General features: G+C 28.6%; 1 protein-coding gene across 5 annotated transcripts; it reads right to left on the bottom strand.

Annotated features, from left to right (window-relative positions):
* Nucleotides 1-904: 904 nt before the first annotated feature.
* LOC123265594 (multiple inositol polyphosphate phosphatase 1) lies at nt 905-13406 on the bottom strand. 5 transcript variants are annotated; one of them, XM_044729381.1, is made up of 7 exons: nt 13012-13406; nt 9406-9713; nt 6243-6368; nt 6024-6168; nt 5641-5851; nt 3553-3966; nt 905-1012 (listed from the first exon to the last, which is right to left on the bottom strand). In XM_044729381.1, the coding sequence occupies exons 1-6, from the start codon at nt 13178-13180 to the stop codon at nt 3567-3569; spliced, it is 1359 nt and encodes a 452-aa protein (XP_044585316.1). In that variant the 5' UTR covers nt 13181-13406; the 3' UTR covers nt 905-1012; nt 3553-3566. The 5 variants fall into 5 exon arrangements, with proteins under 5 accessions (XP_044585316.1, XP_044585317.1, XP_044585318.1 ...); XM_044729382.1 differs by having other exon boundaries at nt 905-996; XM_044729383.1 differs by having other exon boundaries at nt 905-933.
* Nucleotides 13407-14210: the final 804 nt, after the last annotated feature.

The following is a 14210-nucleotide window of genomic DNA, read 5'->3' as shown; positions in this document are numbered from 1 at the left end:
ATGTCACACTCATTGAGACCTTTCATTTGAGTACCCACATCAATTTTTCATATATTTATGTGTATTATATATATATATGTATATATAAAATTCATATCAAAAATGCATGTAGGTACTCAAATAAACGCTCTTGATGAGTATAACATTGGGATGAGCTTATATCTTTAAGACGTCAATATTTAAGAACGTATAGTGCAATTTAACAAAAGTCATTATTTAATAAAGCAAAATTTTAATTATTTACAGCTTACAAGTAACGGCAGTCACTACGTGACTGCCAAGTTGCTAGTTTTATTATTAAAATTTCATGAACTTTATAAACTATTAAAAATACCAAAAAATATTCAGAGATGGATAATATAAAATAAACTGCTCGATAACCTTAAATAAATGTTACTTGTATAAATATTAAAATTTGTCCCCGGATCAATTTCTTCTGAGAATAATTTCAAGAAATACTCTAGCATATATAATATTCATAAAATAAATATTTTGATAATTTATAAATGTTTCATTATAAAAGATAGATAATGTATCCCGGCCCTCGGTGATTCAGGTAGGTAATAAAAATAAAAATAAACGGCGTATTCTTAATCACAAAATTTAAATCTCGGTTTTGTATAAATTTCTTCCCATCGTAACCTTGATTACTATTTTAGGTTGACTGTGTCTGTTTAATATCGGTGGTAACTTTTAAGACTTTAATTACCGACTGTATTTACTTGATTCTCGTGACCTGCCAGAAACTGGTGAGAGTATGTAGATTAAGATCCGAGAGGAGTTTGGGAGCTTCGAGGATAAATGAGCTCGAGTTGATCGCGAAATTCCGGAGATTCCGTCTTTCCAAGATCAAGATCCTTTTAATGGTGATGTTTCCCCGAAATTCCAGCTTATTTTATCTCGGTTATTCTACCAGGAAGTCTGACGTCTTAACTACGACATTTATTAATTATCATTTACCTCCATGCCGGTAATTAAGGAGATCCAAGTACCGTCCTAGTGTAAATAATGTCTATAAAAAAATAATACGTAGAAATACTTTTGTTATGCATGTTAAAATTAATTTTTAAATTAATTAATAACATTTTTGAGGAAATTTCCGAAAAATTTACTCATTAAATAATTATTAACATTTAATTGACCAATAAAAAAATATAGCACTCTGAATTACCGGTATACACTTGACAACACCGCAAGAGTTCCCTAACCTTCAAATTTTTTTATGTTTACTGTCTAACTAAAATTACTAAGATATTCTAGCATTTAAAAAACCGCGGTTACTTATGCGCCAAGTAACTGCGCAAGCGGTGTTGCCAAGTCAAATAGAAGACTTTAAAGAACGCAAATTCCGAGTGATTTTTCATAAAAAATATAAAATATCTCCGTAATACGTTCGGAAAGCTACTTTCTTATTATTTTAATCGAAAGCTTATTATTTTTTCAATCAAATTCAATGAAACTAAAATTTTTTTTAAATCGTTAACTGCATTAAATTCTTAACCAAATACACGGCTGGTGGAATCTCCATTTTACATATAAAAATTACAATTTTCAAACCTAATTATTGAATTAAATATCCTGGAAACTTGCTGTTTTTTAATTTTTCAAATAATTATTAGGCTATGTAGATTGAATTTACAAATTTTCAGGAAGTTTTTAAAATTTGACTACTTCGCGTGAATCTCCTTAAATACTCAATTTTTAGAATTCTAACTATGAGAGCCGTAGCCACCTAGTGAATTTTTTTAAAACTAACTTTTTGATCCAATTGATTTTTTATTATTAAGGAGATCCAAGTACCCTCCTAGTGTAAAGAATGTCTATAAAAAAATAATACGTAGAAATACTTTTGTTATGCATCTTAAAATTAATTTTTAAATTAATTAATAACATTTTTGAGGAAATTTCCGAAAAATTTACTCATTAAATAATTAATAACATTTAATTGACGAATAAAAAATATAGCACTCTGAATTACCGGTATACACTTGACAACACCGTAAGAGTTCCCTAACCTTAAAATTTATCCACAGATTCGGTAGAATCTGGCGCCAAGTTCCGTTCAAACCCGTTGTAAACGGAGCGCCAGACTACCGACTGTGTTTACTGTAAGCAGAACGGTATTTTGAGGTTGCAAAATTTTATTTAATTCTACGGTACTTCTTGTTCCTAAATTTTATATTATAACAGTAATTCATGCTTTATTTTAATGATATTAATTAATTATATTCAATTATAATAATTAATCTACTTGAAATTATTAAATTTTATCAGCACAAACTATAGCAAGCTCAAAAATTTCGATCCTGACTTTTTTTCTATGTAAAAAGTGACATGCCACAGACTGAATAATTATAGAATGCATGGTAATCTTCCAATAGATGGGAAAAACTACAGTTAAAAAAATACATTTCACAGCTTGCATCTACATCCGCCAGGGTGCGCTAGAATTGTTTTTACATAAACTGTAGCTTCAAGAGGATAGTTTGTTATAAAAAATGCAGCCAACGCGAGATTTAAGTTGGTACCAATTGTAAATTTTTATTATAATTACAAAAAATACTAAAATCCGAACAAAAACAGTTTCACTGTAAGAAAAAATCGCGCCAAGTCCACGTTCATAAGACTATTAAGAAAAAAAAATTTCTTATTTCTTTACAAAAAGATATAAAATTAAAAAATTAAAAAATCCAAGTAACCGATATGATTGTATTTAATTTTCGGAAATTAAAAAAAATTTTATTGTAAATTTGAAAATTAAAAATAAAATTTTGGAACGTACTTGGTGTGCGTCATTGTGTATTTCAATTTTTTTAAAGTCCTAGTAAATAGATTTTACGAATTTCATTAAAAGTTAAATATTTTGCAACCACGCACACTAAATACGTTCCAAATTTTTTTTTTAATTTTCAAATTTACAATAAAATTTTTTTTAATTTCCGAAAATCAAATACAATCATATCGGTTACTTGGATTTTTTAATTTTTTAATTTTATATCTTTTTGTAAAGAAACAAGAAATTTTTTTTTCTTAATAGTCTTATGAACGTGGACTTGGCGCGATTTTTTCTTACAGTGAAACTGTTTTTGTTCGGATTTATGTTTACTGTCTAACTAAAATGACTAAGATCTTCTAGCATTTAAAAAACCGCGGTTACTTATGCGCCGAGTAACTGCGCAAGCGGTGTTGCCAAGTCAAATACAAGATTTTAAAGAACGGAAATTCCGAGTGATTTTTCATAAAAAATATAAAATATCTCCGTATTACGTTCGGAAAGCTTTTTTTATTGTTTTAATCGAAAACTTATTATTTTTTCAATCAAATTCAATGAAAATAAAATTTTTTTAAAATCGTTAACTGCATTAAATTCTTAACCAAATACACGGCTGGTGGAATCTCCATTTTACATGTAAAAAATACAATTTTCAAATCTAATTACTCCATTAAATATTCCGGAAACCTGTTTTTTATTAATTATTAGGCTACGTAGATTGAATTCACAAATTTTCATGGATCTCCTTAATTTAAAATCAAATTTTTATTAAATCTCACCTAAATAGTGTTTGTTACAGCTTGCACATCTTTTCAAACTGACACTCGTCTTCTTCATCAGGATATTTATCTCTCATGACTGCCAGCGGACAGGGAGAGTTTTTTGGACACCCAGGAAGATTTACGATTCGTTCTTGATGCATGACTAAAATACTGGGCGTTTTTTTATTTTCTTCTGCTACTGATTCTTTCGACGACTTTATTGGCTCTTGTGACTGACAGTCGTAGGAAATAAATGCTAAGTTTGACGCAAAAGCGTCGATAAGGCTCACTCGCCACAAGCGGTCTTTTGATGAATTGTAGGAGTTGTGGAGAAGCGGGTTCGGGTCCCTTGCTATTCCCAAAAGAGATAAGAGTTTCAAAATTGTTCCTGAGTGGGTGAAATACGCAGATACCTTTAATTCGTCGTCAGTACTGTAATAAATCATTCACATAATTGTAATAATTATTTATTAAAGAGTTAAACATATATATTTAATATTTAATTTATATTATTGAATGAATAAGACAAATTTTGTCATTGCAAAAGTCTTGACTTGAATTTGTTAATAAATATTTAGGCTGCATTCGAACATTTTTTATCTCTAGATACATAATTAAGAAATGACCTTGTATCTTGAGAACTATTGACATTGTTAAAGATATAAGCTCATCCCAATGTTACACTCATCAAGACCTTTTCTTTGAGTACTCACATCAATTTTTCATATATTTTACATATTTATATATTTCACAAATACCATATATATATAAAATATATAAAAAAGCCATGTGGGTACTTAAATGAAAGGTCTTGTTGAGTGTAACATCGAAATGAGTTTATATCTTAAAAAATGTCAATAATTAAGAAATTACATTGTATCTTTTGAACTATTGACATTTGTAAAGATATAAGCTCATTTCTATGTTACACTCATTAAGACCGTTCATTTGAGTACCCACATCAATTTTTCATATATTTTATATATTTATATATTTCACAAATACCATATATATAAAATATATGAAGAGTGCCATGGGGGTACTCAAATGAAAGGTCTCGATGAGTGTAACATCAAGATGAGCTTATATCTTCAATAACATTATCAAGTGACAAGATATAATATTATTTACTAATTATTGATATTTTTGAAGATATAAGCTCACTCTGAATTACACTCATCGAGACCTTTCATTTGAGTACCCACATCAATTTTTCATATATTTTATATATTTATATATTTTACAAATACCATATATATAAAATATATGAAAAATGTCATGTGGGTGCTTAAATGAAAGGTCTCGATGAGAGTAACTTTAAAATGAGTTTATATCTTAAAAAATGTCAATAATTAAGAAATGACATTGTAACTTGTCAACTATTGACATCTTTAAAGTTATAAGCTCATCCCGATGTTACACTCATCGAGACCTTTGATTTGAGCACCTACATCAATTTTTCATGTATTTAATATATTTATATATTTCACAAATACCATATATATAAAATATATGAAAAATGTCATGTGGGTGCTTAAATGAAAGGTCTCGATGAGTGTAACATCGAAATGAGTTTATATCTTAAAAAATGTCAATAATTAAGAAATTACCTTGTATCTTGTAAACTTTTGACATTTTTAAATATATAAGCTTATCCTGATGTAGCACTCATCGAGACCTTTCATTTGAGTACCCACATCAATTTTTCATATATTTTATATATTTATATATATGTATATATGAAAAATATATCAAAAATGCATTAGGGTACTCAAATGAAAGCTCTTGACGAGTATAACATCGGGATGATCTTATATTTTTCAAATATATATTATATATATGTATATATGAAAAATATATCAAAAATGCATGTGGGTACTCAAATGAAAGCTCTTAATAAGTATAACATCAGGATGAGCTTATATTTACAATTATCTGTTACTTTAGTTAAAAAAATTAACAAATAAATACATTGGTAAAAACTAAAAAAATCAATTTTGAATTTAATTTTAAGGTTTTTAATGTTTAGAAAAAAAATTGAATCCAAAATTTATGACAAATAAATTAATAGCAAATAAAAAAGATAAAATAAAATAAAATACTCACTTTAAAAACTTAAACATATCCCCGATAGCGGTACACGCATGCTGATACGTCAAAGGATATCCGTACCCATCAATCCAATAGTACTTAAGGTCATGACTGAATTCCATAATCAGAAATTCATCCGGTGATAAAAGCTCGCACCAGGGAGATTTAGAATTCTCATTCCAGGCAGTCTCAAACGCGCACGTTGCTCGAATTGATTTCAGTTTGTCTATAAACATTAATTCCAATATATTAACTCGGGTATAGATTGATCTAAATACCTCATTGTTCAAATAATTCTATTTATAGCCGCGTAGACAATATAACTACGCAATATATATATTGCCGTTGAGTATAGATTAAATCACATAATCACTATATAAGTAATTAGAATTACTAACCGAAGTCAACGGTTACACCGAGCCGATTAGATAAATTCTTAAGCGTTTGAATCATCACCGGAGAAGATCTGAATTTTTCAACTTCTGCGTACGCTTCAAGGTTGTCGTCGACATCTCTTTGCCATTTGTCGCATGCTTTGTAAAACTGTAATTTTTTTACGATCAGTCAATTGTAAATTATAAATAATTTTTTTAATTATCTTAGTAGTAAATAAATACTCTTAATATTTTATCTTTTGCATCAACTGGCGGATATTCGACATCAGAACTCCCTTTTTTTCCGAATAAACCTACTGTAAAATTTCCAGCGCTTTCTTTAGTTCTTTGTCTGTCTGTAAATTTAAACTAAAAAAAAAAAAATTGTATTATTTCATTAAAAGAAACAAAAAAAAATTTAATTTAATTATGAACGAAACATTTAAACATTGATTGGATCGTTTTTAGTAGATTTCATAGAAATCTAACTATTGCATTGGTCCTCATGACGAACTTTTGAAAAATTTTGCTATATTTCGACTCAACTCGTCAAGCGGATTCAGAAAATGCATATGGTTCAAAACTTTATTTATGTATATATTTATATATATATAGATATACGATATAATCGGCATTGTCTCTTCTCTAACTCCCGTAATTCTATACGGATCTCAATAAAACGTAACATACTTATTCTTAGGACGATTTCTGTGGTTAAGTTCTAAGATGAGCTAAATCTGTCGATTAGTTTAGAAATGAGAGCAATTCAAAAATTTTCAAAATCGCAAAAAATTTTCACTTTTACCTTATTTCCGTGCAATAACAATAGAACGCGACATCCTATTGGATTTCTGTAAATTGCATTTGAAAGCTTATTTAATAAGCTTTAATTTGTGTACTTATTTATTTCTCCAAATCGAATAGTTTAGGAATAATAGCAATTCAAAAATTTTCAAAAATCGCAAAAATTTGCACTTTTACCGTATTTCCGTGCAATTACAATTGAACGCGATATCTTATTAAAATTCTATAAATGGCATCTGAAAGCTTATCAAATAAGCTTTAATTTGTGTACCTCATTATCAGGGTAGGCCAAAAATCACCTACTTTCTCAGACAGATTTTACTTTTGCATTCGTTTTGACGTCATTGTTGTTTAATCAAACAGAAATTTATTTTTTTTTTTTCGTATGCAACCCTAGTAGTATTTTTATTATTCATCATGAAATCTACTTCCATTTCGGCTGCCGAATGGCCTTTTTAATTAAAAATTGTTCTTTTAACAGAAGAAACGCCATTTTCAGGTATAGTTAATGTTTAGAAAGGTACTCTAGAGCCGCCATCTAGCGGAACTAGTAGAACGCACAATAAACAGTTCCGTTTTTTTTATGATCTTATAACAGAGTTCGGAAAATCCAAAAGTGCACGCCTCATAATCTCATTTTTCACAATAAAATTGATTAAAATAAAATATAAAAAGCCATTCGGCAGCCAAAATGGAAGTAGATTTTTCAAATAAAGAAAATTGATTTTTAATAAAATAATATAATAACACTAATAATGTACAACTTAATTTATGAATTAAAAACAAAATTCAATAATAAATTTAAAACTATTTAGAACAAATTTTGGAAAAAAAATTAACTTTTGAAGAAAAAGTTTCTCAAAGAATTGCAAAGATTATAAAATTTGAATTATAAATGACCAAATTTTAAATAACTGCTTAGGAACAATAATTTGCAAATCAATCAGATGTTTGAAACCGGATAAAATTTTAATTAAAGAAAACAATATATAGAACTAATTTGTGACATATTTACTGACGAATTACCTGAAAACATTACACGAAAGACTAATCATTATCGTAATTATTGAATTTACATCATGATTAAGCTATGATGCAGACAATAATTCTAAAACGGCTGCAACAGTAAAACTGTTTCATTAAACGAACTCTAAAAGGAGTAATATTGAGGCTATTACCACTTCTGAGTAGTCGAAATTGAAGCTTATAAAAAGAGCTTTACGATGCATTTTACCGAATTTTTATATCTTGTCTTGATCAGTAATTATATCAAGTTGAAGTAGTAAAAACATCAATTTTTACGATTTTCAAAATTTCAAAATCTTGTCATTTCCAAATTACTCGCCCGATTAAGCTCATCTTCGAACTTAATCTTGGTCTTGATCGATAGATAAAGCATGTTGAGTTTGAGAAGAATCGGTTATAAATTGAAAACGCTATCGTGCTGACAAGCCGCATTATATATATATATACTTATATATATATATATATATATATATATATATATATATATATATATATATATATATATATATATATATATAAATACATACATATATAAATTTTTGAACTATATACATTTTCTGACTCAGCTCGACAAACTGAGTCAGAAAACGACTAAATTTTTTCAAAGTTGCGCCATGAGGACGGCTGCAATAGTTAGATTTTTATAAAATCTACTAAAAAGCAAAATAATAGAAAACAGAAAACTCTGCTATGGTTTAGTAGCGCCATAATTCTAAGGCGAGGAAAAAAAATACTACAATAAAATGTATAGATAGATATACAAAAAAATCTACAGCCATATATTAGTTTTTTATAAATAATAATTAAACGACAGTTAATTGAATGCCAATATTAATTGAGAAAGTCCTAAGTGTGTTACTTTAGATAATAAAAAAAAATAATTCCGGTACGATAATTTTTTCGAGCAATTTCCCTACCACACACACCAATCCATAAACACAGACACACGAACGTCCAGAAAAGATTATTTATAATGTTATTATTTACTATGTTAAATAAAATAATTGTTATTCAAGTATATTTTATGTGCTTGAGAAATTATTTGACTTGATACTAGTACACTCATATAAACCTGTAAATGCGATATAAATTAAAAAAAAAAATCAAATTTGGTTTTGAGAAAACTGCTTTTTTTTTTAAATGTCGAGAGTAGAGCACTACCTCAACGCTTCGCTTATGAGGCGTGCAAAATTGCACGCCTTAAAACATTAAAACATTGACTGGATCGTTTATAATTAAAAATTGTTCTTTTAACAAAAGAAACACCATTTTCAAGTACAGTTAATCTTTAGAAAGATACTAGAGCCGCCATCTAGCGGAACTAGTAGAACGCACAATCAATAAACAGTTCCGTGTTTGTTATGATTTTATAATAAATCTTATAATAAAATTAAGATGAAAATATGTGTTGCAAACTATTCGTAACATGATTGGTCAACTATATATATTAAGTATGAATATATATGCAAACTTCATATTCAGGCGCGCGCTTGCGCGCGCAAATTTAATTTCTAGTAAGGAAAAAAATTTTAATGAATATTTAATGATTAAATTAACTGAAAATTAAAGTTTGTACTTTATAAGTTCGATTATCGTATTTCTCAGGCATCAAATCAGGAAACCGTGCCTGAAATCTCTCAGCAAGGCCACGTAGTTCAACGCCACCTTCTTCAGCCAACGCCATCGGCTCATTTTGTCCTATAGAAAACCTCCAATTAGCTAGATTAGTCTGTTGTTTCTCAGCCAGCTGACATTTGTTGTTTTCACAACTTTTCGAAATTTCATCACGGAATTTCTCGAGTCCAGCCATTGCGTCGATAACTTTTTTTTTTGGGTACCTAGTTCCGTGTCTTATTAACAGCCAAATTTTCTTTGCTTTACAACCTATAAATAATAATAATAATAATAATTTATTTAATTTTAATTAATTTAATAATCCGTTGTAAACGGAGCACCAGACTACTGACTGTGTTTACTGTAAGCAGAACAGTATTTTGAGGTTGCAAAATTTTATTTAATTCTACGGTACTTCTTGTTCCTAAATTTTATATTATAACAGTAATTCATGCTTTATTTTACTGATATTAATTAATTATATTCAATTATAATAATTAATCTACTTGAAATTATTAAATTTTATCAGCACAAACTATAGCAAGCTCAAAAATTTCGATCCTGACTTTTTTTCTATGTAAAAAGTGACATGCCACAGACTGAATAATTCGAGAATGCATGGTAATCTTCCAATAGATGGGAAACTACAGTTAAAAAAATACATTTCACAGCTTGCATCTACATCCACCAGGGTGCGCTAGAATTGTTTTTACATAAACCGTAGCTTCAAGAGGATAGTTTGCTATAAAAAATGCAGCCAACGCGAGATTTAAGTTGGTACCAATTGTAAATTTTTATTATAATTACAAAAAATACTAAAATCCGAACAAAAACAGTTTCACTGTAAGAAAAAATCGCGCCAAGTCCACGTTCATAAGACTATTAAGAAAAAAAAATTTCTTATTTCTTTACAAAAAGATATAAAATTAAAAAATTAAAAAATCCAAGTAACCGATATGATTGTATTTGATTTTCGGAAATTAAAAAAAATTTTATTGTAAATTTGGAAATTAAAAAAAAAAATTTGGAACGTACTTGGTGTGCGTCATTGTGTATTTCAATTTTTTTAAAGTCCTAGTAAATAGATTTTACGAATTTCATTAAAAGTTAAATATTTTGCAACCACGCACACTAAATACGTACCAAATTTTTTTTTTAATTTTTAAATTTACAATAAAATTTTTTTTAATTTCCGAAAATCAAATACAATCATATCGGTTACTTGGATTTTTAACTTCCCGCTAAGAAAATTGAAGATTTTCAAAAATCGGGAAGTTATTGTTTTCACCCCGTTTTGCAAAAATCGAGTTTTCATCAGATCTCGACGTTTAAAGGTCACAGGAAGCTTCCCTGACTATCCCCGTGAGGTTGTCACGGTGTCTGTATGTATGTGTGTGTGTGTGTGAAAGTATGTGAACCGCTTATAACTTTTGAACGGCTTAACCGATTTCATCGTGGTTGGTGCCATTCGAAAGGGCTTGACCAAACTTAGATTTTGAAAACTATTTGGACCGATTCAGATCAATAGATTTTGAGAAATCTTCAAAAAACTGAAAAAAAAAATTTTTTTCAAATGTGGTTTTTTTTGAATAACTTTTAAACGGCTTTATGGTTCAATTCCAAAAACTAATCAGCTCTTAACCTCGAAAAACCACGTCGATCGCCATCAGTCCGGTCAAAATCAGTTGATTCGTTCGAGAGATATCGTGAACGATAGAAAACCGAAAAAAGTGTTTTTTCGGAATAACTCCGAAATTCCTTGCGCGATCAATTCAAAATTTGAGATTCTTTGTGAGGCTTAAAAAACTGCGTCGAATGCTGCCAATCGCATGGAAATCGGTTTATTCATTCAAAAGTTATTGCGGTTTAAAAATTCAAAAAATAGTGTCTTATCAAATCTCTATCAGACTTTTGAGCTCGAAGAGCTCAAAAGCATAGGAAAGCAATCTCTTTGAGCTCGGAGAGCTCAAAATAACCCATAAATTGTATTTTTAAGCTCGAAGAGCTCAAAAACATCATTGGTGCAATTTTAAGCGCCTAAGTATGGAATTAGCGGGAAGTTGCAGGGATGGCCTTCAGGGTCAACCGTTTTCCTAATTAGTAGATTTCATAGAAATCTAACTATTGCATTGGTCCTCATGACGGAACTTTTGAAAAATTTTGCTATATTTCGACTCAGCTCGTCAAGCGAATTCAGAAAATGCATATGGTTCAAAAGTTTATATATGTATGTATTTATATATATATATATATATATATATAGATATATATATATATATCTATATATATATATGGGATATAACGCGGCTTGTCAGGACGATAGCGTCGCCAATTTACAACGGATCTCTACCAAACTCAACATACTTATTCTACAGATAAATACCAAAGTCAAGTTCGAAGATGAGCTTAATCGGTCAAGTAATTTAGAAATACCAGGATTTCAAAATTTTGAAAATCATAAAAATTCACATTTCTTCACTTTCGAACTCGAATAACTTTTGAATGGGATAACTTATTGCAATTCTGTAAATTGCATCCGAAAGCTCTTTAAATAAGCTTTAATGTGAGTACCATGTCATATGTGTAGTCTCAAAATTATGCCCCATTCCCCTATGCCAATTATAAAATTTGCTATTCCACTGGTTTTAGTATTTGTCCGTCGATATATATTTTTGTCGATTGCATATAAGTTAAAAGCCCTAGTTCTGTATACAATCTTCGTTATATTTTTTTCTATTCATGATGAAATCTACTTCCATTTCGGCTGCCGAATGGTCTTTTTTTTTTTATTTTTTTATTTTATATCTTTTTGTAAAGAAAAAAGAAATTTTTTTTTCTTAATAGTCCTATGAACGTGGACTTGGCACGATTTTTTTACAGTGAAACTGTTTTTGTTCGGATTTATTAATCAACATACATCAATAGAGAGTATTTAAAATTAAATAACATTAATTAAAGAGAAAAATTAATTAGAATTTAATTAATGGAAAAACGAGAAAAAAAGTATAATAATAATAATAATAATCAATAATAATAGTGAAATTAATAGACATCTCTCAATTGTTTTAGATTTTTACACCAAGTAAATTATAGCAAAAAAAAATTTATTTAAAAAATTCAACTTTTAGAAAATCTGAAAAATTATAAATTTACTTTTTATTTATTTTTTACATCTAGTCTAAATTTTATCTTTAAATTTAATTTTTTAGATCTAGTTTATATTTTAAGAAAAATCAAAAAATTATCATCTGCTTATTTCAATTTCATGTTTTTTTTGTGTATAATTTATTTTTAGTAATAATAAAAAAAAATCATTAGACGTCCGCTGATTTCAGTATCATCTATAAATATACGACTATTATAAATGAAAATTAAATTAGCTGATACCTAAAAATTTATAGAATTTTTTTATTGAAAAAAATTATTAAAAAAAAATTTGACACGTATAGAAAATTTGATAAATTTTAAGTGCAATTTTAAAAAAAAAGTTTTACTTAAAATTTTTATTGATTCAAAAAATAAAAAATAAAAATAAAAAATGAAAATGTAAAAAAATAAAATAATTTACCTGGGAATTTAATTTCACTGTCATCATAGTTTGCAATGAAGCGATAAGGAGTCTTTGACGTAAGCCGGCAATTAAATTTCTCACTATTGTAATCACATTTTAGCTTATTATCCGAAAAACTAACACTAAATACAGTGAAGAACAGTACAAAAAATAATCTGAGTTTCATTTTTTTAATTTTTACGTAGTCTAAGTAGACGGTGAAGAGTAACTCGATGTACTAAACTATGTAGTAAAAAGATATGTGATTTCTTATGTCAGAGAAGTAATTACAAAAATGACGGTTATTTTGAAACATCTCGGGACCTTGAAATATTTTTCATTCCCAGTCAGCTGACTTAACTAAATGGTAAGGAGAAACAGTCGGTATGATCAGAATTAAAACCACACTTGGATATGTGGCGGTACTATCAGCGCAGTCACGCCTCTGGCGGCAGACCTGCAACCAAAAACGCCTCAACACCGCCAAGCGCCAGCAACTGGGACGATCCAACGATATATACAACCACAGCTGTGGATGCAATCCAATCTAATAAAAGTTTATTAAATAATAATTAACTATTTAAATATGTTTAGTGACTAATAAATAATAATAATCGTATCACTTGGTCTAGTTATTTTTAGTATAGTGTATTCCCCTTGAATCCACAGATAAGGAACTAAAAGCGCCATCTGTGATATTTTACTAGAAATATATAATATACAATTAGACTGTTGGGATTGGTTGTCTAAAGTGAAGAAAACTGCAAATTTTTCATTTTTAAAAGAAAACAACCTTACCAACTAATTGTAAAAATTAATTTGATGATCCACTCTTATAATTTAGATGAAAAATATGAAAATATATCATGTAAGCAAACTATTCGTAACGTGATTGGTCGAATATATCATAAGAATGAAAATATATGCAAACTCAATAGTCAGGCGCGCGCTTGCGCGCGCAAATTTAAATTCTAGTCTCATAATAAAATTGAGATGAAATGTATGTGAAACCAATCTATTCGTGATGTGATTGGTTGAAAATATTTATTCTCATTCTGATTGGTTGAAAGTGAATATAATATACATAAACGACACATAAATATATCATGACAATAAATATGAGGCGCGCGCTTGCGCGCGCAAATTTGAATTCTAGTTTTACATATAAAAAAAATTGTAAAGTGACAGCTAACTTTTTTAAAGTGCGCCTGCGCGTC

This window comes from Cotesia glomerata, linkage group LG5 (assembly GCF_020080835.1).
Source record: "Cotesia glomerata isolate CgM1 linkage group LG5, MPM_Cglom_v2.3, whole genome shotgun sequence".
Lineage (NCBI taxonomy): Eukaryota > Metazoa > Arthropoda > Insecta > Hymenoptera > Braconidae > Cotesia > Cotesia glomerata.
Note: the sequence above shows the minus strand (reverse complement) of the source record. Positions and strands in the feature narration are given on the sequence as shown.

Bases quoted from the DNA above. Each gene is read 5' to 3' on its own strand.
- LOC123265594 (XM_044729381.1), bottom strand. From the start codon at position 13,180: ATGAAACTCAGATTATTTTTTGTACTGTTCTTCACTGTATTTAGTGTT. The intron at 5,852-6,023 runs GTTAGTAATTCT...TAATGTTTATAG, and splicing joins CGGTGTAACCGTTGACTTCG to ACAAACTGAAATCAATTCGA. The intron at 3,967-5,640 runs GTGAGTATTTTA...GATTTATTACAG, and splicing joins GATATGTTTAAGTTTTTAAA to TACTGACGACGAATTAAAGG.